The following is a 23777-nucleotide window of genomic DNA, read 5'->3' as shown; positions in this document are numbered from 1 at the left end:
TGTTATTATTGCTTCTGTTGTTTTATTATGAAAAATTCTGCAAAACCTTAATAAAAATACTTTTTAAAAAAAGAAATCAGTTGTGAGAAGTCAATTATGTTGACAAACACAGGACAGTGTCAGCCTGTTATCTCTGCCAAGGACATGTCCAGCACAAAACCTGAATCAAGATAAACTTGATCAGCTGGGGAGGATCCCATATGTAAACCAGACACCTGGGTAAAGGTTAAAGAAATGAGCCACAAAATGACTTCATGCTTTCTGACTAGACTAGAAAGGATTACCAGTTTCTGATCGGCGATTCTGCGTTGTCGATCAACGCGCCAGAGTGAAAAGCCGCACCGACCTGCTCAGAAAACAATCACAGGACACAACCAACGAATACCCTTCGTCATTCAGTACTTCCCTGGAGTGGAGAAACTACATCTTCTTTGAAGCGTTCAACATGTCAACGATGACGACGAATATCACGCCAAGGCCATCCCCACACCCCCACTACTTGCCTTCAAACAACCGCCTCACCTCAAACAGACCATTGTTCGCAGCAAAAAACCTTCAGAACAGCAACACCACTCAACCCTACCACGGCAACGTCTGCAATTCATGCCGGAACATCGACATGGATATCACCATTACACGCGAGAACACCACCCACCAGGTACACAGTACATACTCATGTGACTCAGCCAATGTTGTCTACCTGATACGCTGCAGGAAAGGACGTCTCGAAACGTGGTACATTGGTGAGACCTTGCAGACGCTACGACAACGGATGAACGGACATCGTGCGACAATCGCCAGGCAGGAATGTTCCCTTCCAGTCGGGGAACACTTCAGCAGTCAAGAACATTCAGCGTCTGATCTTCAGGTAAGCGTTCTCCAAGGCGGCCTTCAAGACACACGAGAACGCAGAATCAGGTAGCCAAGTTCCGCACGCACGAGGAAGGCCTCAACCAGGACTTCGGGTTCATGTCACATTACGTGTGACCCCCATCATACTGCCCGGATTTGCAGAATCTTATTACCTGTGCAAACTTGAGACAATTGAGACCCAGAATCATCGAATTTACAGTGCAGAAGGAGGCCATTTGGCCCATCAAGTCTGCCTCTTGGAAAGAACCCCTTACCTAAGCCCACACCTCCACCCTATCCCCATAAACTCACCTCACCTTTTTGTACACTAAGGGCAATTTATCATGGCCAATCCACCTAACGTGCACATCTTGGGACATGGGAGGAAACCGAAGCACCCGGAGGAAACCCATGCAGACACGGGGAGGACATGCAGACTCCGCATATACAGTGACCCAAGCGGGAATCAAACCTGGGACCCTGCCGCTGTGAAGCAACTGTACTACTGTGCCACCCAGAAATTATTGGTTTCTAAAAATGCTTCACTCCAACTACTAAAGGAACAGCTCAACATACAACAGGCCTACAGCGATACCCAGTCTTCCTACACATTCAATTTCCATAATAACAGCTTCAACTTGATCGGTACCTAACTTCTGTGTGTGTCAGTGAGTGTGAAAGATACGAGACTGAGATGTTCAAACATCCGGGGAAACAGTATGATAGTAAATAACCTTCTTTCCTTTTAAAAATCACCAGTAAGCCTGCTGCTGAAATGTTTCTTAAATTAAGACAAATCACTCTGAGGGTAAGAAAATATCACACAAACATCCTGATAATGGGCTGGAAAGAACCACACAAATCCTGCCGGTAACAATGAGTAAATCTCCTGACTCATTCAACGTCCCCACCCGAGCCTGGGGCTGGGGCTGAAGTGTAACCAAAAGTTGTATAACCCGTTCAGGCAGCGAGACAGGGCTGCAGCCTCTAGTCCTCCAGGCTGCAAACATCAGCTGCAGCCTGGGTGTGGGTTAAAAACCAGTTGCGAACGCCCTGTTAGCCCGGCACTAGGACCCGGCTGGGAACAGAAACCTTGATGTTCCGCCACCAAGACGCTAGCGCATGCGCTCTGCTCCACGCTGAACCAAGATGGCGGATGTTACCCAGGGCTTGGTCCCGGGAGAAAGACTCGGAGCAGCAAACGCGGGATCTGCAGGTTCGTATTCGAGGTTTGAAGCCTTCACCAGACATTTATAAATTTTACCCGTCTATCCGCCGACTGCATGGCTCCCTGTACGTTTCCACATCCTTACCAGCTGCTGATGATGTGGAGATGCCGGCGTTGGACTGGGGTGAGCACAGTAAGAAGTCTGACACCAGGTTAAAGTCCAACAGGTTTGTTTCAAATCACTTACTTTCGGAGCGCTGCTCCTTCCTCAGGTGAATGAAGAGGTATATATATATATATATGGCAGCACGGTAGCATTGTGGATAGCACAATTGCTTCACAGCTCCAGGGTCCCAGGTTCGATTCCGGCTTGGGTCACTGTCTGTGCTGAGTCTGCACATACTCCCCATGTCTGCGTGGGTTTCCTCCGGGTGCTCTGGTTTCCTCCCACAGTCCAAAGTTGTGCAGGTTAGGTGGATTGGCCATGGTAAATTGCCCTTCGTGTCCAAAATTGCCCTTAGTGTTGGGTGGGGTTACTGGGTTATGGGGATAGAGTGGTGTGTGTTTGGGTAGGGTGCTCTTTCCAAGAGCCGGTGCAGACTTGATGGGCCGAATGGCCGCCTTCTGCACTGTAAATTCTATGATATGATTCTGGAACCTACCTCTTCATTCACCTGAGGAAGGAACCGTGCTCCGAAAGCTAGTGATTTGAAACAAACCTGTTGGACTTTAACCTTGTGTAAGACATCTTACCGAGCTCACCCCAATCCAAGCATCTCCACATCTTCTTTGTTCAGGACGCTGGAGGTGGGGGTGTTGTGAATTTCTCTCCTGGACTGCTGTGATAGATTTTAGAAACCCCTTTACTGGGGGTTAGAAGGGGAGGATTTAGATACAGCAAACTCAAATCAAGAGAAATGTTTGGCTCTTTTGCGTTTAGTTTCTGGACTGACAGTGATGGTTTTTGTAAACCTCCATTTAGAGCGTATTAGAAGAGGATTTGCAGACACAAAACTTGAACCAAGTTTCACATCAAAATCTGGCCACATTATTTGATTAATCAGCACCTGAATGTAATCGCCCTTTTAGCATAATGATTGAGTTCCAAATCATTGACATTCACTGTGTAAATCTGCCATCCTTAATTGGGTGATGTTATTGAAGTGGAAATAGTCAATAATGGTGATGATGTTGATATCTGGTTGAAAGCTCAAGTTTAAGGTGAAATATTTAGTCTGGTTCGGACTCTGGCAGTTCAGAGGAGAAGGGGTGAAGATAGTGGCTGGCGGCTCTCTTCTCCCAGCGAGACCAGATAATTGTGTAGGTCCAGACCAAGTGGCAGGTTCCCTTCCTTGAAGGACATATGAACCAGTTAATTCATGGTCACTTTTTCGAAGTGCCAGCCCCACAAATGTCCAGATTCATTCAGCTCAATTTCACAACCTACCATTGTGTTTTTATTGCTTCTCTCTCACTCCATCTTTTCTGTTTTAAATCAATTTCACAGGATATTAGAAGGGGAGGATTTGCAGTCGGGAAACTGAAACCAGTTTATTGTAACCTGTGTACTACCATATTTGAAACATGGAAGGAAAATGCGCCGTTCACAGTGAAAAGAAACCGGACACATGTTCTGTGTATGGACAAGACTTTAGTCCGTCATCTGGTCTGACAAAACATAACTACCGTCACCACAGTGAGAAGCCTTGGAAATGCGGAGACTGTGGGAAGGGCTTTAATTACCCATCTGAGTTGGGGAATCATCAGCGCAGTCACAGTGGGGAGAGACCGTTCACCTGCTCTGAGTGTGGGAAGGGATTCACTTGTTCATCCTCTCTGCTGCAACACCGACAAGTTCACACAGACGAGAGACCTTTTCAATGTCCAGTCTGTGGGAAGTGTCATAAAAGTTCCCGGGAACTGACTGGTCATCTATGTGTTCACAGTGACGAGAGACCGTTCAAGTGCTCTCACTGCGAGACTGGTTTCAAGACATTATCTGTCCTCACTGTCCACCAGCGAATTCACACTGGGGAGAGGCCATTCATCTGCTCCACGTGTGGGAAAGGATTTGCTCACTCCTCCCACCTGCGGACACACCAGCGAATTCACACCGGGGAGAGACCATTTAAATGTCAGGACTGTGAGAAAGGCTATACAAGTTCCTGGGAACTGATGTTTCATCAACGTGTTCACACTGGGGAGAGGCCGTTCAGATGCTCTCACTGTGGGACTGGGTTTAGGCGATCATCTGATCTGATTGTACATCAGCGAGTTCACACTGGGGAGAGACCCTTCAACTGCTCTGAGTGTGGGAAGGGATTTACTCGGTTATCCACCCTGCTGGAACATCAGCGCATCCACAGTGGAGAGAGGCCGTTCACCTGCTCAGAGTGTGGCAAAGGATTCACTCAATCATCGCACCTGGTAACACATCGGCGCATTCACACTGGGGAAAGACCGTTCACCTGCCCTGGGTGTGGGAAGGGATTCACACAGTCAGCCAACCTGCTGCTACACCAGCAACTTCACAAGTGACTGTGATTGAATTGTTCTGTTACTTGTATCCGGGAATGAACCATATTCATTGGGTCTGTTTCTGCTGGTGTTAATAAACTCCAGTTATAATGGTTAACATTTCACATAAAAGTCAAATAAACCAGCTTTTATGTTAAACACAGGGTGGTAATTTTTAAAATAATCTCTAACAGATTAATTCGCTTTGAAGGGTTCCCCAGTCTCCTCCATCCTCACCTCACCTCCAACAAGAAGTGTGAGGAGCTGATGGAGCTTCTTTGTCACTGAGATTGAGACAATCTGATCAGCTGCCTCTGCTGCTTCCCTCCCTCCCACTAACCCACCAGACCAAACCATTTCTCTAAGTCTGAGCCCTGAACCTGCATCTTTCTCCACTTTCACTCCTATCTTCAATCTTCCTCAGAGCTGATCTTGTCAGAGATCTGCCTTCCGCTCCTTAGACCCCATTCACACATCCTGACCATGTTAGCTTCTCCGTGTTAGCTGATATTAACATTTCTCTCTCTCTCTTGGTACCGTCACCCTCACCTTTAAATCCACCATCATCACCTATCCTCTTAAAAAAGAAAAACTTTTCCCATTGTCGTTGCAAAGTACCGTCCATCTCGTATCACTTTCCTCTCCAAGTCCTTGTGCTCTGTGTCCCCCAAGGATCTATCCTTGGCCCCTCCTATTTCTCATCTACAAGCTGCCACAAGGTGACATTATCTCAAAGCAGCGTGTTAGTTTTCACATGGACACTGACAACACCCAGCTCTATCTCACTACCATCCCTCTCCATTGCTCCACTGTTACTAAATTACCAAACTGCTTATCCCACATCGTGCTGCCCACTTAGGGCAGCACGGTAGCATAGTGGTTAGCACAATTAATTCACAGCTCCAGGGTCCTAGGTTCGATTCCGTCTTGGGTCACTGTCTGTGCGGAGTCTGCACATCCTCCCCGTGTGTGCGTGGGTTTCCTCCGGGTGCTCCGGTTTCCTCCCACAGTCCAAAGATGTGCAGGTTCGGTGGATTGGCCATGATAAATTGCCCTTAGTGTCCAAAATTGCCCTTAGTGTTGGGTGAGGTTACTAGGTTATGGGGATAGGGTGGAAGCGTGGACCTTGGGTAGGGTGCTCTTTCCAAGAGCCGGTGCAGACTCGATGGGCCGAATGGCCTCCTTCTGCACTGTAAATTCTATGATCTATGATCCAGTACTGGATGAGCAGAAATTTCCTCCAATTAAAAATTGGGAAGACCAAAGCCATTGTGTTCGGTCACCATTAGAAATTCCGTTCTCAGGGCAGCACGGTGGCAGAATGGTTGGCATTGCTGCCTCACGACGCCGAGGTCCCAGGTTCGATCCCGGCTCTGGGTCACTGTCCGTGTGGAGTTTGCACATTCTCCCCGTGTCTGCCTGGGTTTCACCCCCACAAACCAAAGATGTGCAGGGTAGGTGTATTGGCCAGGCTAAATTGCCCCTTAATTGGAAAAAATGAATTGGGTCCTCTAAATTTTTTTTTTTTAAAGAAATTCCGTTCTCTAACTCCCGAGTCCATCCCTCTTCCTGGGAACTGTCTGAGGCTGAACCACACTCTGCACAATCATAGAATCTCTGCAGTGCAGAAGGAGGCCATTTGGCCCTTCAAGTCTACACTGACCCTCGAAAAGAGCACCCTACCTATGCCCACTGCCCCGCCCTATCTGCGAAACCATCTAACCTGCACATCCTTTGGACCTAAGGGGTCATTTAGCATGGCCAATCCACCTAACCTGCACGTTTGTGGACTGTGGGAGGAAACCAGAGCACCAGGAGGAAGCCCGCGCAGACACAGAAAGGATGTGTAAACGCCACACAGACAGTCTCCCAAGGCCGGAATTGAATCCAGGTTCTGGTGCTACGAGGCAGCAGTGCTAACCACTGTGCCACCGCGCTAAGATGAGATTCCGACCACATATTCACACCATCACTCATACCAGATATTTCAAAATCCATAATGTCGCCTGTCTCCACCCCACCCCAGCTCGGCTGCTGCTGAAACCCACATCCATTCCCCTATTAAAATTCCCGGTCAACCTCACATTCAGTCCACACTTCCCCCGACCAGAACACGTCAGCGTCCACATCTCTACTGCCCGTGTGCTCTCTCACGTCAGGTGCTGCTCACTTCCCCACCCAGTGCTGGCTGTGAGATTCCACAACCAGCATCTGACGAGTGATCTGATTAATCAGGTTGTTTTGGTGGTGTTCAAGCAAAATGTTGCTCCCGCTGCACCAGGAGAACTCCGGTGTAAACAGTGTCTGCAGTTGCTGAGCTCTCCTGAGATGAGAATGGAGCTGCCAGGGCTGCAGTGAACCTTTAAGAACTGCTGTCTGGGATCATTCCTCTGAATTCACTGATTCCCTGCTGAACCTTAGGAATAGAGTAGACCTGAACAACTTACCAAATACTCAACAAATAGCAAATGATTTCCCAGTAAGAACCAATTTGTACAGGGCGAAAAAGGTAAAAAAGGGAGCAAACACTTCCTTCACCGAATTCCCCCACTCACCAGACTCTCGGGGTTACACTCAGTTTGCCAAGGCTGCACTAAAGAACCTTGTATTTATAACCAACTCTTTCTGCAGTAAAATAGTTAAACTTTGACTGTCTCTCATTTAAACGTTCCAGAGCAAAATCTCCAACTTAAGTCAGCTGTAAATGTGATAGAAAATACTGGTGTTCATTTTGCATCTTTTACAAGCTCACAACATCCCAAAGTGATTCAAATCAAGGATGTATTTGGAATGAGTCAGCATGGTGGTGCAGTGGTTAGTGCTGCTGCCTCACGGCACCGAGGTCCCAGGTTCGGTCCCGGCTCTGGGTCACTGTCCGTGTGGAGTTTGCACATTCTCCCCGTGTTTGTGTGGGTTTCACCCTCACAACCCAAAGATATGCAGGGTAGGTGGATTGGCCAGGCTAAATTTCCCTTAATTGGAAAAAATGAATTGGGTACTCTAAATTTATTTTTAAACAATATTTCAAAACATTTTTCAAAAAAGGATGTAATTGGAAGGAAGAATGAAGAGAGGCAAAGTAAACTAAACAGTACAATTTTAAACAGAATGCAGGTAGAGTGACCCGGGAGTGAATATAAACAAATATTTCAATGCAACAGGACAGGTCCATAAGACCATAAGACACATGAGCAGAATTAGGCCACTCGGCCCATCGAGTCTGCTCTGCCATTCAATCATGGCTAATATTTTGATATCCCCATTCTCCTGCAATCTCGCGATAACCCCTGATCCCCTAATTGATTAAAAACCTATCTATCGCTGTCTCAAAGACACGCAGTGATTTGGCCTCCACAGCCTTCTGCAGCAAAGAGTTCCAGAGATTCACCACCCTCTGGCTGAAGAAATTCCTCATCTCCTGTGTTAAAGGATAGTCCCTTTCGTCTGAGATTGTGTTCTCTGGTTCTAGTTTTTCCTACAAGTGGAAACATCCTCTCCACATCCACTCTATCCAGGCCTCACAGTATCCCATAAGTTTCAATAAGATCCCCCCATATCCTTCTAAACTCCAACGAGTACAGACCCAGAGTCCTCAATCGCTCCTTATACAACAAGCTGTTCATTCCTGGGATCACTCTTGTGAACCGCCTCTGGACCCTCTCCAAGGCCAGCACATCCTTCCTTCGATACGGGGCCCAAAACTGCTCACAATACTCCAAATGGGGTCTGATCAGGGCCTTATATAGCCTCAGAAGTATATCCCTGCTCATGTATTCTCACCCTCTCGACATGAATGCTAACATTGCATTTGCCTTCCTAACTGCCGACTGAACCTGCACATTCACCTTAAGAAAATCTTGAACAAGGACTCCCAAGACCCTTTGTGCTTCTGATTTCCTAAGCACTTCCCCATTCAGTAAATAGTCTATGATTCCATTCCTCCTTCCAATGTGCATAACCTCACATTTTTCCACATTGTATTCCACCTGCCACTTCTTTACCCATTCTCCTAGCCTGTCCAAGTCCTTCTGCAGCCCACCTGCTTCCTCAATACTACCTGTCCCTCTGCAGATCTTTGTATCATCTGCAAACTTAGCAACAGTGCCTTCAGATCATTCATGTATATTCTGAAAAGTTGTGGTCCCAGCACCGACCCCTGAGGGACACCACGAGTCACTGGCTGCCATACTGACCCTTTATCCCCACTCTCTGCCTTCTGCCAGTCAGCCAATCCTCTGTCCACGCCAGGATCTTACCCTTAACTTATTTAAAAGTAGGGCGGCATGTGGCACAGTAGATGGCACTGGGACTGTGGCGCGGAGGACCTGGATTTGAATCCCGGCCCTGGGTCACAGTCCGTGTGGAGTTTGCACATTCTCCCCATGTCTGCGTGGGTTTCACCCCACAACCCAAAGATGTGCAGGTTAGGTGGATTGGCCACACTAAATTGCTCCTTAATTGGAAAATAAAAATAATTGGGTACTCTAAATTTATTTTTAAAAACTTATTTAATCGTCTCCTATGCGGCACCTTGTCAAAGGCCTTCTGGTCGATCAGCTTGGTCAAAACATCCTAATTGGGTCTTTGGTTTATTGGAGGAAGAGAGTGGAAAAAAAACATTACACTGAAACTTTCTAAACCATTGGCTAATCCACATCTGAAATATTGTGTTACCGCAGCTTAGGAAAGATAGCAAGGAATTGGAGACGGTACAGGGAAGCCTTGCTAGAATAGTATCAGTGATGAGAGGTTTCTGTTCTGTGAAGAGACCTGCAAAGCCGGGATTGTTCTCCCAGTATCAGAGAAGGTGAAGGAAAGAGAGACTGAAATATTTGAGGCGTTTTCATCAACATAGAGAGAAGTTGTTTCCATTGGCAGGGTGGTTGGTAACAACAGAAGACAGCTTTAAAATATTTGTCATAACAGCCAGGGTGAACATGAGTAGAGATGATTTTACTCAGTGAATTCTGGTGATCTGGAACACGAGAATATCTGGTGAAAGCAGCTCCAATGGTAAATGATTTTTACTGTATTGAAGGTGCAATAAATATCAAGTTCTTGTTGACTGTAGATAGGAATTCAGTTATCAGCCTGAAATTCATGGGTACCAGCACAACAGGGAGAGAGCGAGACAGAGAGCGTTCACCAGCTGAGTGTGGATCACTCAGTCATTCCATTTACTGAGACAGCAGCATGAAGTCTGGGACAGAGGAGGCGAGGCTGTTGCAGAGTTAAAAATGAAACATATTAAGGAGCAGGAGAGCTTTGAGCTGGTGGAGTCAGTGAAATCTGAGACTCGTTTTCCTTTGCTGTCATTTCACAGAGGCCCAGTTTTGCCAAGATTCTTTATTTCCACAGTTACAGGATAATTGAAAAGACATTGCAGCTTCTTTACAGCAGAGCCAAACTCGGACTGACTGAATATTTCTTCACTCACCTCGAGGTTACCGATTCGCCTCCAGCCTCCTCAGTCCACTCCTGTATCGGGCACAGTCTCAGAGTTGGGAGGGGTCAGGGGTGTGCCCTGACCATTAGGACCCCAGCAACAGAAGAGGAACAATTCAAACACAAACATTAAATGAAGTGAAAGCAGATTGTCGAGACCTGTCAGAAACTCCTGGAGATGGTGCAGTCACTTCACACACCAGAGGAGGTTAATGGGGAAGCTCAGTGACAGTGCAGAGTACAACACATTCAGGTACAATGTCCAGACTGACAGAAACCCCTGGAGATGCTGCAGCCACTTCACACACCAGAGGAGGTTAACGGGGAAGCTCAGTGACAGTGAAGAGTATCAGAGTGGAACACTCTGGGCAGCACGGTAGCTCAGTGACAGTGAAGAGTATCAGAGTGGAACACTCTGGGCAGCACGGTAGCTCAGAGACAGTGCAGAGTATCAGAGTGGAACACATTCATGTACAATGTCCAGACTGACTTTGGAGCAAATCTTTTCTGGAACCTGGGAAGGGCAGTTGAAAGACCAGACACACATCCATTGGCACACGTACTCATCCGTAGGCATCCGCCCACACGCGCCTAGCCACCCTCGCACACACGCAACATGCAGAGGTGCACTGGCATGCACTGCGCACACACACACACCCACACAGGCACATAGACACGCACGTATGTATGTGTGCCTGCTCACAGATACACAAGCACTAAATATTCAATAACATGCCTCCTGTTGTCAGTACTGTGGAACATAAAACCAGGGTCCCTGTCACATTGTGCCCCCTCAGGTGGATGTACAAGATCCTGAGGCCAATGCGATGGAGAGAAGGAAGGCAGCACCTACCCAGCCCACTCCTTTCCCAGCCTGGTGTCCGAGCGGCAATATTATCCTTCAAACAGCCTGACGTGGTATCTGGTGGTAATCGGAGTGTTTGTGGGATCTTGCTGTGCAGGCCCTGCCGAGTTTCCCACGTGAAAACAGTGAACGTGTTTCAGATACAAAAAGCTGGCGTGTTGATTGAAAGGTCTGGGCCAGTCTGAAAAGGCACAGGAGGAAGACGATCTCTTCCTTTGACGGGTCACTCCCGCAGTGTAGCCCCTGCCGTTCTGTGGGAGGAGACGGCGACTACCACATGCACAGTAAGATCCCACAAAGTGTTATGCAACACACGGTCAGGAACCTAATTTCAGTGGGGGTTTGAGGGACACCGGAGAGAACTTCCCTCCCCATCCTGCTGTTGCTGTTTATATTTTACATTCACTTGAGGGGGTGGACAGGGATGGAGAGCAAGAGCCACCGGGATCATCTGGGAATGACTGATTCAGGAGCCTCCCGTCCCATCGTCAGCCGCAACACATCCTTCATTTGTGGCTCAGCAAAGGGAGTTGAAGAATCAATGAATAAATACCCAGTGACAAAATGCACAGTCGTTGCTGCCAACATCTCCGGCCATTCCTGTGGTCATGTGTACACGGGCCAGCTGTCTGTCTCTTTGTGTGTGTGTGTGTGTGGGGGGGGGGGGGGGGGGGGTGCGATGGGAGAGCAGGTTACCTGGAGCCTGCCTGGTCCGATGTTAACCAGGCGGAAGCAGATTAAGTCCAGTGTTATCACCCTCGAGCGTTGTCTCTCCGACCGATGGGAGGGCAAGTTACCTGGAGCCAGCCTGGTCAGACGTTAACCAGGCGGAAACAGATTCAGTCCAGTGTCGATCATCCTCGGGCGTTGTCTCTCCGAGCGATGGGAGGAGAGTGGGACCATCACAGGACCAGCCCCCCGCCCGTGTACTCCACTCTCTGTGAAAAGAGAGGAACGTCAGGAATAGGAGTGGGAATAGTTCCTGGCGAGCCTGCTCCACTATTCAACAAGATCACGGCTGATCATCGACCTCAACTCCACTCTTCCCCACCCCTCAATTCCCAAAGATATCTCCACCTCAGCCTTGAACACACTCAATAACAGAACATCCAGCATTCCCTGGGATAGAGAATGCCAAAGATTCACAAACCCTCTGGGTGAAGAAATTCTCCCTCATCTCAGTCCAAAATGGCCGCCCCTTATCAAGACTGTGGCCCCGTGTCCCTGACTCTCCGGGAATTAGCCTCTCCGCATCAACCTTATGGAGTCTCCTCAGAATTTCACACCTTTCAATCGGAGCATCTAAACTCCAGGGAATGTTGGGCCCGTTGCTCAGGCTCCAGAGCGCTGACCGGTCTCCTCCTCTTCCTATTTTCCTGGCTCCCCCTCACGTTCCGAGTTCAGATCTTACCTGGGGCGGCTGGAGGAATGCCAGCCAGTCGGAGGAGTGTGTGGGCAGCAGCCCCATCACCTGGCACTTGTAGACGGCTAGGGCCAACCCCAGCAGGTTGCCGATGAAGTAGAGCAGACGCTGCAGCCAGTGCTGAGTCGAATTCCCCAGGACCTTAAAGACTGGGAGTGAGAATGGAAAAACAGAAAGATCAGGAACAGGGGAGAGACTGAAATGTTCACAGTGAATTGGGGGATCCTTGTACTCAAATCACAAACAGACAGCATGGAGATACAGCAAGAAATTAGGAAGGCAGATGTTCCGTTAGCCTTCACCAAGGGATGGCGCCAGAACTGGGGTTTGATTACAGCTTTGGGTGACTGTCCGTGCTGAATCTGCACGTTCGCCCCGTGTCTGCCTGAGTTTCCTCCAGGTTCTCTGGTTTCCTCCCACAGTACAGGTTCGGTGGATTGGCCAAGATAAATTGCCCCTCAAGTGTCCAAAGGTCAGGTGGGGTTACAGGGTTAGGGAGGGAATTGAGTCTCTGTATAGTGGCCTTTCAAATGGTTGGTGCAGACTCGATGGGCCAAATGGCCTCCTTCTGCACTGTAGAGTTTCTATGATTCACTGGAGTTTGAGTGAGGAAATCTTTCTGCAATTGTACAGAGTTTTGGTAAAAACACAGCAGGAACAACTTATGCAGTTTGGGTCTCCTTAGCTACAGAATTGCCAAGGAGGGAGGGTAACAAAGACTCACCAGATTGGTTCCTGGGATGACAGGATTGTCCAACGAGGAGAGATTGGGAAGAATGGGCCTTTTACTCTCTTGGGTTTACGAGACTGAGAGTTGATCTGATTGAAACAGATATAATTGTAAAGAGGATTTGACAGGGAGATGCGGAGACACGGTTTCCTCTGGCTGCAGAATCCAGAACACAGAGACATAGCCTCAGGGGGGCAGCTAGTTCGGACTGAGCTGAAGAGGAATTTCCTCACCCCACGAGTTGTCTCTAACCCAGAGAGTTGTGGATGTTCAATCACGGATTATAGAACATAGAACATAGAACAATACAGCGCAGTACAGGCCCTTCGGCCCACGATGTTGCACCGAAACAAAAGCCATCTAACCTACACTATGCCATTATCATCCATATGTTTATCCAATAAACTTTTAAATGCCCTCAATGTTGGCGAGTTCACTACTGTAGCAGGTAGGGCATTCCACGGCCTCACTACTCTTTGCGTAAAGAACCTACCTCTGACCTCTGTCCTATATCTATTACCCCTCAGTTTAAAGTTATGTCCCCTCGTGCCAGCCATATCCATCCGCGGGAGAAGGCTCTCACTGTCCACCCTATCCAACCCCCTGATCATTTTGTATGCCTCTATTAAGTCTCCTCTTAACCTTCTTCTCTCCAACGAAAACAACCTCAAGTCCGTCAGCCTTTCCTCATAAGATTTTCCCTCCATACCAGGCAACATCCTGGTAAATCTCCTCTGCACCCGCTCCAAAGCCTCCACGTCCTTCCTATAATGCGGTGACCAGAACTGTACGCAATACTCCAAATGCGGCCGGACCAGAGTTCTGTACAGCTGCAACATGACCTCCCGACTCCGGAACTCAATCCCTCTACCAATAAAGGCCAACACTCCATAGGCCTTCTTCACAACCCTATCAACCTGGGTGGCAACTTTCAGGGATCTATGTACATGGACACCTAGATCCCTCTGCTCAGCCACACTTTCAAGAACTTTACCATTAGCCAAATATTCCGCATTCCTGTTATTCCTTCCAAAGTGAATCACCTCACACTTCTCTACATTATTCCAGGCTGAGATCAATGGATTGTTGGACACCAAGAGAAATCTCAGGGAGATATATGTACACTGACTGGTGTACACTCTCAATTAACCCATCTCTCCCCCAGAGGGATATCTGTACATTGAAGGTAGAAACCTACTGTGCCACCCCTAATATGTTTTACTTTTGTTTTTATATATTTTATCAACTTTAGAACCAGTTGCTATAGTATTTTGAGCCATGGAAATAGAATAACCCCATGTCACTTGGCAGTTACTCACCAACAAACTAACTTCTTCACCTGTAGCAGAGTAAGACCACTTCTTGAAGGCTGAGAAAGCTGGAAAGTAAAAGAGCTCCTCTTTCCCATCCTTCCCGAACTCCCTTATTCACCCAGCTCTCAGCACTCTGTTCTAAGTTCCATTCAAATGATGCCAGTTCAGAGCGGTTTCTCAGCTGCAGAATCAATACAATACTCACTTGGTGACATGGACATCAGTGCGTGTATGGGTCTCCAGGCCATCATGCAAACCATCATGATAGGGAAGATGGAGATGTTGTTGCCGGCCGTGTACATAATGAACAGATTCATGGGCAGCTGCTTCAGTGGGCCCAAGGCGATGTCCCAGCAGAGCTGAAAACAGAAAGCAAGCAGGGCATCAGTAAAGGGAGCCAGGTTGGGGGTGGTCACGTACTGACCTTACACCCAGGCCTGGAAATAAGGATGATGGTTAACACCACAAAAGGTCCCTTTAGTACATGGGGTGCAGCGGTTCACCAACCCAGTTTACCACTGTTGACAAACCAAGCCTGGCCAGCTGGACACCGAGGACACATTCAAATCCAACTTACTTTCTCAACCAGGATCCGGTCTGTTTCTTGGACGCGGATGTCTGGAAGCTGTTTGTCTGAATATGCGACTGGGCACATGAAGTCGCCCTGGCCATACTGTTTATCACGGCTCCTGTGAAGAACAGAGAACACAAATTAGGTCACCTCAGCAAACCCTTCAGGACCCTCTTAAAAGAGGGAGTCTCTCCATCAGGGACCCTACTGTGGTGGCAATACTGCCAGCATGAACTAAACCATGAGCAAGCCTAGGGCACACTGCATCCACCAAACTGCCATGGGATTGGACAGCCACAAAGTGCATTGAAGTCAACTGACAATCAGGGTGCCAATCCCCTTGTCCAGTCCTCCATTAAAAGGCGATTGCACCGAGTCACCGGAGGCAATAAATTTTAGTTTGAAAGTGAACGATGTTGAATGTCGAGAGAGACCCACTGCAGCACCCGGCCCCAGAAACGAGCAATCGTTCCTCCAGCCAACACTCAGGTGGGGGGCTGAAACCAAGATGGCGTCGCAGGGTCGTGACCCCGGGAAAAGAAGCCAAGTGGGGCCGGAGAAGCTGTTTCTGCCAAGGGGCGGAAGGGCCCTGGGAAACCGTGGGGTGGAAAGTTTTAGGTTGATGCCCACATCCCCGGGTCAGTGTGCGGTGCCCTCCCTGCGAGAGAGCAGGCTGGCCCGGCCTGCGCCTCCTACTCGAGCCCCAGGCTCCAGCGCGGCCTCTGCACCTGCGGCTGCCGCTCGGGTTGAGCTCGAGGGTCCACTTCTGCCAGCGCGCGCGGTTGGCGAGCGCCGCCCCCGCAGCCATAGCAACGCCGGCGACCGTTGACCGTCCCTCCTCAAATCTGATCCGGGGAATAATCCGCGCGCTTCCGTCAACAAACCACACCCGCTGCAATGCGCATGCGCTGCTGTCCGGACGTCCTCGGCGAAATGCAGACATCGCTGACGTTTCCCCCATCTTTGTTAGGGGCACGTCGAGCACCCAAATGTCAACGGTTTCTTCACAAGTGATGCGAGACTTGCTGAGTTTATCCAGCATTTTGTTTTTATTTCAGATTTCTAGCATCCGCAATATTTTACTTCTATTCCCGGCCCATTTCTATCTCACATGTAACTGGGTATCATGAGTGAAGCTACCACCAGGCTCAGGGCTAAACCTTGCAGCCAAGTTGCAATGAAATATTGTGGATTCCTGCAGGTGCTGGAACTGATGGGAGGACAATTTGCACACATTGGTCAACAGCAATGTTGCTGTAAAGGTTGATTAGAATCACAATATCACTGATGTAACCAATTAATTGCAATGAAATAATGACAGCGATCTCATTGATCCGAGAGACAGTTTGATCTTTAATTGATTTGAAATAAATCATCTCAAAGAACAGGTGTTGAATGTAGATGAAGATGTCCTGTTTAATAATAATCTTTATTAATGTTACAAGTAGGCTTACATTAACACTGCGATGAATTTACTGTGTAAAGCCCCTTGTCATCACACTCTGGTGCCTGTTCAGGTACACTGAGGCAGAATTCCGAATGTCTAAATCACCTAGTAAGCACGTCTTTCGGAACTTGTGGGAGGAAACCGGAGCACCCGGAGGAAACCCATGGGGAGAACATGCAGATTCCGCACAGACAGTGACCAAGCCTGGAATCGAACCCGGGTCCCTGGTGCTGTGAAGCAACAGTGCTGACCACTGCAGGCAGCACGGTAGCATAGTGGTTAGCACAATTGCTTCACAGCTCCACGGTCCCAGGTTCAATTCCTGGCTTGGGTCACTGCCTGTGCGGAGTTTGCACGTTCTCCCTGTGTGTGCGTGGGTTTCCTCCGGGTGCTCCGGTTTCCTCCCACAGTCCAAAGATGTGCAGGTTAGGTGGATTGGCCATGCTAAATTGCCCTTGGTGTCCAAAATTGCCCTTAGTGTTGGGTGGCGTTACTGGGTTATGGGGATAGGGTGTAGGTGTGGGCTTGGGTAGGGTGCTCTTTCCAAGAGTCGGTGCAGACTCGATGGGCCGAATGGCCTCCTTCTGCACTGTAAATTCTATGACATAAACTATGACACTGTGCTACCGTGCTGCCCATATTTTATTCACTGTCATGAATTAGATTCAGCTTGGTGACAGGGTAGGTTCTGATTAACCTTCCACTGGGGACATAAAAAGGGTAAGATTTGTTCTTGTTATCCTCTATCAGTGGTATATCAAATAGAGCAGAAAAATATAAGGGCAGTGCATGAAATCTGACTTCTCTCTTCAGAGCTCATGTCCCACTGCAACAGTGTTTTATATGAGGTTCCCTCTGGTTCCTGTCACTGAGTCTCTCAGCCTGCAGTAATACACTGCGCTATCAGACAGCTGCAGCTCACTGATCGTTCCTCACTTACCCCCACACATTTCAAACTGTCGATTGATGCAGAAAATTGAGTCCCCCACCCTCTGCAAATTTCTACTGAGCCTTGGGGAAGTGTCCAGGTGACTTTCCCTCTCCTTAATGCCCCACAATGTCAGCAACTCAGACTCCAGCTCAATACCCCTGAGCCCAGGTTCTGCAAGTTGCAGACACTCCGCAGATATGATTGCCCAGGATTGTAACGTTCTCCAAAAACACCCACATACTGCAGTCCCAGCACATCACCTGTCCTGTGGAGAACATCAAACTCCAGCCCAGTTATAGGGGTTATTAACTTGAGCAGAAATAAACAAAGGATGTGATTAACAACAACATCCAACTCCTGCAGTCACACATGAACCCGCTGGTGTCTCAGCAGGTTGGATGATCAATTGAATCCCTTCCCACACTCTGGGCAGGTGAATGGTTTCTCCCCACTGTGAGTGCGTTGGTGTGTCTGGAGATTGGATGATTGAATGAATTGTTTCCCACACACTGAGCAGGTGAATATCCTTTCCCCAGTATGAATTCGCTGGTGTTGAATAAGGTGAGATGATTGTCTAAATTTCTTCTCACAATGAGAGCAACTGAATGGTCTCTTGTCAGTGTGAACAAGCTGGTGTGACCCCAGGCTGGATGACTTTGCAAATTCCTTTCCACACATGGAGCAGGTGAACGGTCTCTCCCCAGTGTGACTGCGCCGATGGCTCTCCAGCTGGGAAGGGTAACTGAATCCCTTCCCACAGTTCCAAGGTTTCTCCATGATGCAGGTGTCCTTGTGTCTCCAGGTTGGATGATCAGTTGCAATCTTGATCGGACACAGAACATGTGAACGGTTTCGCCTCACTGTAAATGGTGTGATGTTTCTTCAGGCTGTGTATTTGGTTAAAGCTCTTTCCACAGTCAGTTCACTGGTACTCTCTCACTCGGGTGTGTGTTGTGTGGGTCTCGTTGCTTTTCCAGTCACACTGATGTTTTCAGTCAGTTTACTGGAACACTCTCACTCGGCTATGTGTGTGTCTCAGTGTTTTTCCAGTCACACTGATGTTTGGAATCTTTTCTCACAGGCAGAACAGACAAACATTTCTCCTTCGACATTCAAAGACCAATGATATTCAAGTCCTGATGAATCGAATGACTCTGCTAGATCTTGACATGATGTTTGCTTTCCTCATCTGCAAATCCTCATCTGCAAATCCTCACTTTCTCATGCTCTGTAAAAAGTCCAAAGTCATCACTGGAAGTAGAGGATAGAAATGCAGAACAGATAATTCTCGTTTCTAGGGACCATTTTTTCCTCTTATTCCACTACAGCTGCAGATCCCCGTCCCACACACTCTCCCTCCCCACTGGGCTGAAATACAGATAAAGTGTTGGATATATTTTCCTGCATCCCTTTAACAAATTTGTACAAATAGAGATAGAATCATGTTTGATAATTCACTTCATTCATGAATCCTGTTGAAACGTTTCACAATCAATCGTCTGAATATGTGTTCCCAGCAAGTTGGAAAACTTTCTATTAGACTTCACTGGAAAACACTTAAATCTATGATCTCTTGTCACAGCCACATAAATATAAATGTGGATTGGAATTCAGGAGAAAGGACTCTATTCCACAAATAAGATATTGAACAAATAGACTACAAGGCAGTGCAATGACCTACTTTTTAAAGCTCACAGACAGTATGTAAATGATTGAGAATTTAATGAACTCATGCTGACAACATATGATCTGTGGATTTAATACAAAATGCAGATTGCAGAGAATCATTTCTATTCTGCTGGTCAAGGAGTCCTGCTTTTTGTAACCTATTGTAATTATTTGTCTGATGAAATGATCATAATGTGTAATATTTTTATTACTTTATACTTTTATTTAATGGCTGTCTATAACTATGTGATGAATCCTAATTACTTGTTATATTTGTAGCATCATCACAATTCGGAACCTGCCACACTTATGATTTTGAAGCAAACCAATGATCTATTGAACCAAACTAATTCTCTATAAATCTGGATCACCCTGACGGATCAGACGGAATAACCAACGTTAACCTTGTTCCAGAAGTGACTGTGTGGAGATTAAATGAGCAATTGTTAAGGTGGTTTCTCCAAGCATCCCAGGGTTTTTTTTCCCTCTCTCTCTCTCTGTTTTCAAATCCTCCCCATCCAGCCGCCTGCTCCATCACTCCTTCGACCAGCTGTAGATGTGACAAATAAACACCTATCCATGGTCAAGACTGACACAGCGCATGCTCCAAATACTGGGCGACACGGCACCTGTACACTGGTCTCCAGTGGTGTAGATAGGGGACATTCGCCACTGTGGGGAATGCTGGGTAAAAACCCCACCATTGTGATTCACAATTCACTTTCTTGTGATTATTTAGCGGTTACGCAGTAGAGAGTGACCGTAAAACAAATCATTAAAGTGAGGAATTTGACATGTTGTAACCTACAAGGTTACAGATCAAGAGCTAGAAAGTGGGGGTGGGCTGATACAGATATGATGGGCCAACTGGCCAGCTTTAGTCCTATAAATTTAAATGTTCTGTTTCCATTGTCGAACATATTAAAGACAGAAATAGACTGAATTTTGGTCTCTCAGAGAATCAAGGGTTCTGGCGAACAGGCAGGAGGGAGGAATTGAGTCAAAGAAATCCCTTCCCACAGACCCCACATTTCCACGGTTACTTTGTAGTGCGAATGAATTTGTGTCTCTCCAGGTTGGATGATCAGTTGAAGCCTCGTCCACACACAGAATATATGTCTGGTTTCTCCCCGCTGTGAATGGTGTGATGTTTGTTCAGGCTGTGTAACTGCTTAAAGGTCTACTGGAACACTCTCACTTGGGTGTGTATATGTCTCGGTGCTTTTCCAGTCACACTGATGTTTGAAATCATTTCCCGCAGACAAAACAGATAAATATTTATCTTTTGACATTCAAAGCTTGATGATATTCAGCTCCGAGTGAAATCAAGTGATGATCAGATCTTAATGTGATGCTTGGTTTGAGTTCCCCATCCACAAATCATCTCCTAACATCCTATAAACAGAGTTTACACAAGTCATTGCTGTCAGTGCAGGAGAGAAATTTACAACAGACAATTCTAGTTTCTATGCAACATTCATTCTTTTCTTGTTTTCCCAAATGTGTTGTTCAATCATAATAAAATAAACCAAAATCAGAAACAAAGTCCCAACAAGAGCAAGCGAATCTTCCTGGCTAAACCAGAATGTTATTACCAATGTCTGTGAGACACTCTGTACTCTGAGGAACCCACCGATTGTGCAAGGTGTCAACTGTTCTGGTGGACACCACACGCTACGTTCCCAGAGTCTCCCAGACACAGGCAGGCAATTGGAAGAGAGGCCAAAAGTCTCTTATGGGGGCGGCAGTAAAGTGACCATATCCAATGATGGAGCAGGCTCAATGGACTGATTTTGAAAAAATTCGTTCATATTTATTGCCCATCCCTAATTGCCCTGGACGAGACAGTTAAGAGTCTACTATATTGCTGTGGGTCTAGAGTCACATGTCGGTCAGACTGAGTAAGGACGGCAGATTTCCTTCTCTCAAGGACATTAGTGAATCAGTTCAGTTTTTTAAAAAAATGTATTTGTTCAATGTTTTTCAATAATTTTACGGAACACCGCAAAAAGTGCAAAACCACAATGTATATTGAACCTGTTAGGGGGAAACAATCTGGTACAATTTGAAATTAAGTCCAGGATTTCTGAAAAGCAGTGGATCCATTATCAGCAAAGTTCTTACCCATGAAGCAGATAGGTTACTGAGTGAATCTCTTCCCATACTCAACCACTTCATCTAGAAGGACAAGGGATGTATGGAACATCACCTCCTGGAAGTTCCCCTCCAAGCCACGCCAACCTTACTTGGAAACATATCGCCGTTCCTTCACTGTTGCTGCATCAATATCCTTCCTAAAGTGTTGTGGGTAGACCTACACCACATGGACTGAAGAGGTTCAAGAAGGTGGCCCACTAGGGGCTTTTCACAGTAACTTCATTTGAAGCCTACTTGTGACAATAAGCGATTTTCATTTTCATTCATTTCATTTCACCTCTGCCTTCTGGGTAAATTTAATGCACCTCTTCTGAAATGGAAGTTACTTGGGGCAGGTACAACGCTTGTCAGAAACAGTACAAGTCTCCCTCTACGTTTTCTAAGGTACAGAACAAAGTTCTCTCTAAATCATCCCATCATAAACTCACAGGACATGTACCGCCCAGGCTAGGTACAAAGGAAAACTCCCACTACATGACACATCAAACAGTGCCAGAGAGTAGGTAATGCACAGTTTTGATAAGGGTAAAATTCCCTTTGCCCTGCCCCATCAAACATCGGAGGTTGAGGGGCGACCTGATAGAGGTCGACAAAATTATGAGGGGCATAGACAGAGTGGATAGTCAGAGGCTTTTTCCCAGGGTAGAGGGTCAATTACTAGGGGGCGACTAGGGTTTAAGGTACGAGGGGCAAGGTTTAGAGGAGATGTACAAGGCAAGTTTTTTACACAGAGGGGTACTGGGTGACTGGAACTCGCTGCCGGAGGAGGTGTTGGAAGCAGGGACAATAGTGACGTTTAAGGGGCATTTGACAAATACATGAATAGGATGGGAATAGAGGGATACGGACCCCGGAAGTGTAGAAGATTTTATGTTAGTCGGGCAGCATGGTCGGCGCAGGCTTGGAGCGTCGAGGGGCCTGTTCCTGTGCTGTACTTTTCTTTGTTCTTTGTATTACATAAATCACTGCATACTAAGACCATGAGATTATTGGATACTCAAAGGAGGACAGATTAGAAAGAGCTGTGAGTGTAATCAGCACATTGTTCTAATCTGGTTCCTCTGCTGAAAGCTAGACCAGGTCAGAAGTCCCAGGCTTTTATGTACTGAACCATTTTGGTTTTAGTAATGTCTTGCTAACCTGATGATAAATTCCAACACATACTCAGATCCTCTTGCAATGAAGTTCAACATACCATTTGCCTTCCTGATCACTTGCTACGCCTGATTTTGGTGACTCGTGAACAAGGATACCCAGATCCCTCTGGATATCGGCACTTCCCAATCTCTCACCATTTAAGAAATATTCTACATCACCGTTCCTCCTACCAAAGAGGATAACTTCAAATGTTTTCTATATTATCATCCATCTGCCATGTTCTTGCCCATTCATTAGCCTGTCTAAATCATCTTGAATCCTCTTTTCATCCTCCTCACAACACGCATTCTCACCGAGTTTTGAGTCATCAGCAAACATGGAAATATCCCCACCCAAATCATTGATATAGATTGTGAATAGCTGGAGCCTGAGTACTGATCCTTGTCATACCTCACTATTCAGTCTGCCAACCTGAAAATGACCCATTTATTCCTACTCTCTGTTTTCTGTGAATCCTCAATCCGTGCCATTATACTCCCCCCCCCCCCCCCCCCTCACTCTTATGTTTACTAACCTCCTCCGTGGGAGTTTATCAGAAGTCTTCTGAAGATCCAAATGCACCACATCCATTGGTTTCCCTTATCTATTCTGTAGTAATATTCTTAAAGAAAATCTCCAAGCACTGTTAGGAGGACGCAGGGGAGTTCTCACTGCTCTCGGACTAGTTTACTCTCAACCAATCTCACTAAAGAATCTCTGGTCATTATCGCATTGCTGTTTTTGGAAGCTTATTGTACAGAGACATCCGAAGTTGTGGAAGGCACTATATATTACAAAGGCACTATAATACCATGTGCGGCACGGTAGCACAGTGGTTAGCACTGTTGCTTCACAGCGCCAGAGTCCCAGGTTCGATTCCCTGCTTAGGGCACTGTCAGTGCAGAGTTCTCCCTGTGTCTGCGTTGTTTTCCTCCGGGTGCTCTGGTTTCCTCCCACAAATCCAGAAAGACATGCTGTCAGGTAATTTGGACATTCTGAATTCTCCCTCCGTGTACCCAAACAGGCGCTGGAATGTGGCGACTAGGGGATTTTCATAGTAACTTCATTGCAGTGTAAATGTAAGCCTACGTGTGACAATAAAGATTATTATTATAAATGCAAAGTCTTCCAACTGCAACCCGGTTACTGTGGCTATCACCAACAGCATAAACACTCCCCTGTTTCATAATGAACAAGCTTCCCTCCTGAATCTGATTAACAGCAGCAATAACTGTAGAATTGGAACATTGCAGTTACTTGTGAACTCGCTGGTGTCTCACAAGGTTGGATGATTGGGTGAACCCCCTCCCACACACAGAGCAGGGGAATGGCCTCTCCCCAGTGTGAACGCACTGGTGTCTCAGCAGGATTGATGACTCAGCAAATTCCTTCCCACACACAGAGCAGGGGAATGGCCTCTCTCCAGTGTGAACTTGCTGGTGTCTCAGCAGGGCTGATGACTCTGTGAATCTCTTTTCACACACTGAGCAGGTGAATGGTCTCTCTCCAGTGTGGACTCGTTGATGTGTCAGCAAGTGGGATGACTGAGTGAA

At 47.1% G+C, this 23777-nt stretch overlaps 2 protein-coding genes across 4 annotated transcripts; one reads left to right on the top strand and one right to left on the bottom strand.

Annotated features, from left to right (window-relative positions):
* The first annotated feature begins 1964 nt into the window (after positions 1 to 1964).
* LOC140419606 (uncharacterized) lies at positions 1965 to 19384 on the top strand. 3 transcript variants are annotated; one of them, XR_011945895.1, is made up of 2 exons: positions 1965 to 2068; positions 18344 to 19384. XR_011945895.1 is itself a non-coding variant. In XM_072503529.1 (2 exons), the coding sequence occupies exon 2, from the start codon at positions 3605 to 3607 to the stop codon at positions 4556 to 4558; it is 954 nt and encodes a 317-aa protein (XP_072359630.1). In that variant the 5' UTR covers positions 1979 to 2068; positions 3528 to 3604; the 3' UTR covers positions 4559 to 4696. The 3 variants fall into 3 exon arrangements, 2 of the variants coding, with proteins under 2 accessions (XP_072359630.1, XP_072359631.1); XM_072503529.1 differs by lacking the exon at positions 18344 to 19384 and adding an exon at positions 3528 to 4696 and having other exon boundaries at positions 1979 to 2068; XM_072503530.1 differs by lacking the exon at positions 18344 to 19384 and adding an exon at positions 3528 to 4696 and having other exon boundaries at positions 2006 to 2081.
* On the bottom strand, positions 9869 to 15742 carry LOC140419602 (ER membrane protein complex subunit 4-like). The gene is made up of 5 exons (XM_072503520.1): positions 15613 to 15742; positions 14891 to 15002; positions 14519 to 14672; positions 12259 to 12419; positions 9869 to 11785 (listed from the first exon to the last, which is right to left on the bottom strand). Exons 1-5 carry the CDS (start codon positions 15690 to 15692, stop codon positions 11750 to 11752), a joined length of 543 nt encoding a protein of 180 aa, XP_072359621.1. The 5' UTR covers positions 15693 to 15742; the 3' UTR covers positions 9869 to 11749.
* Positions 19385 to 23777: the final 4393 nt, after the last annotated feature.

Source organism: Scyliorhinus torazame, chromosome 5, assembly GCF_047496885.1.
Source record: "Scyliorhinus torazame isolate Kashiwa2021f chromosome 5, sScyTor2.1, whole genome shotgun sequence".
NCBI classification, from domain to species: domain Eukaryota; kingdom Metazoa; phylum Chordata; class Chondrichthyes; order Carcharhiniformes; family Scyliorhinidae; genus Scyliorhinus; species Scyliorhinus torazame.
This window is presented reverse-complemented; position numbering and strand designations above follow the sequence as displayed.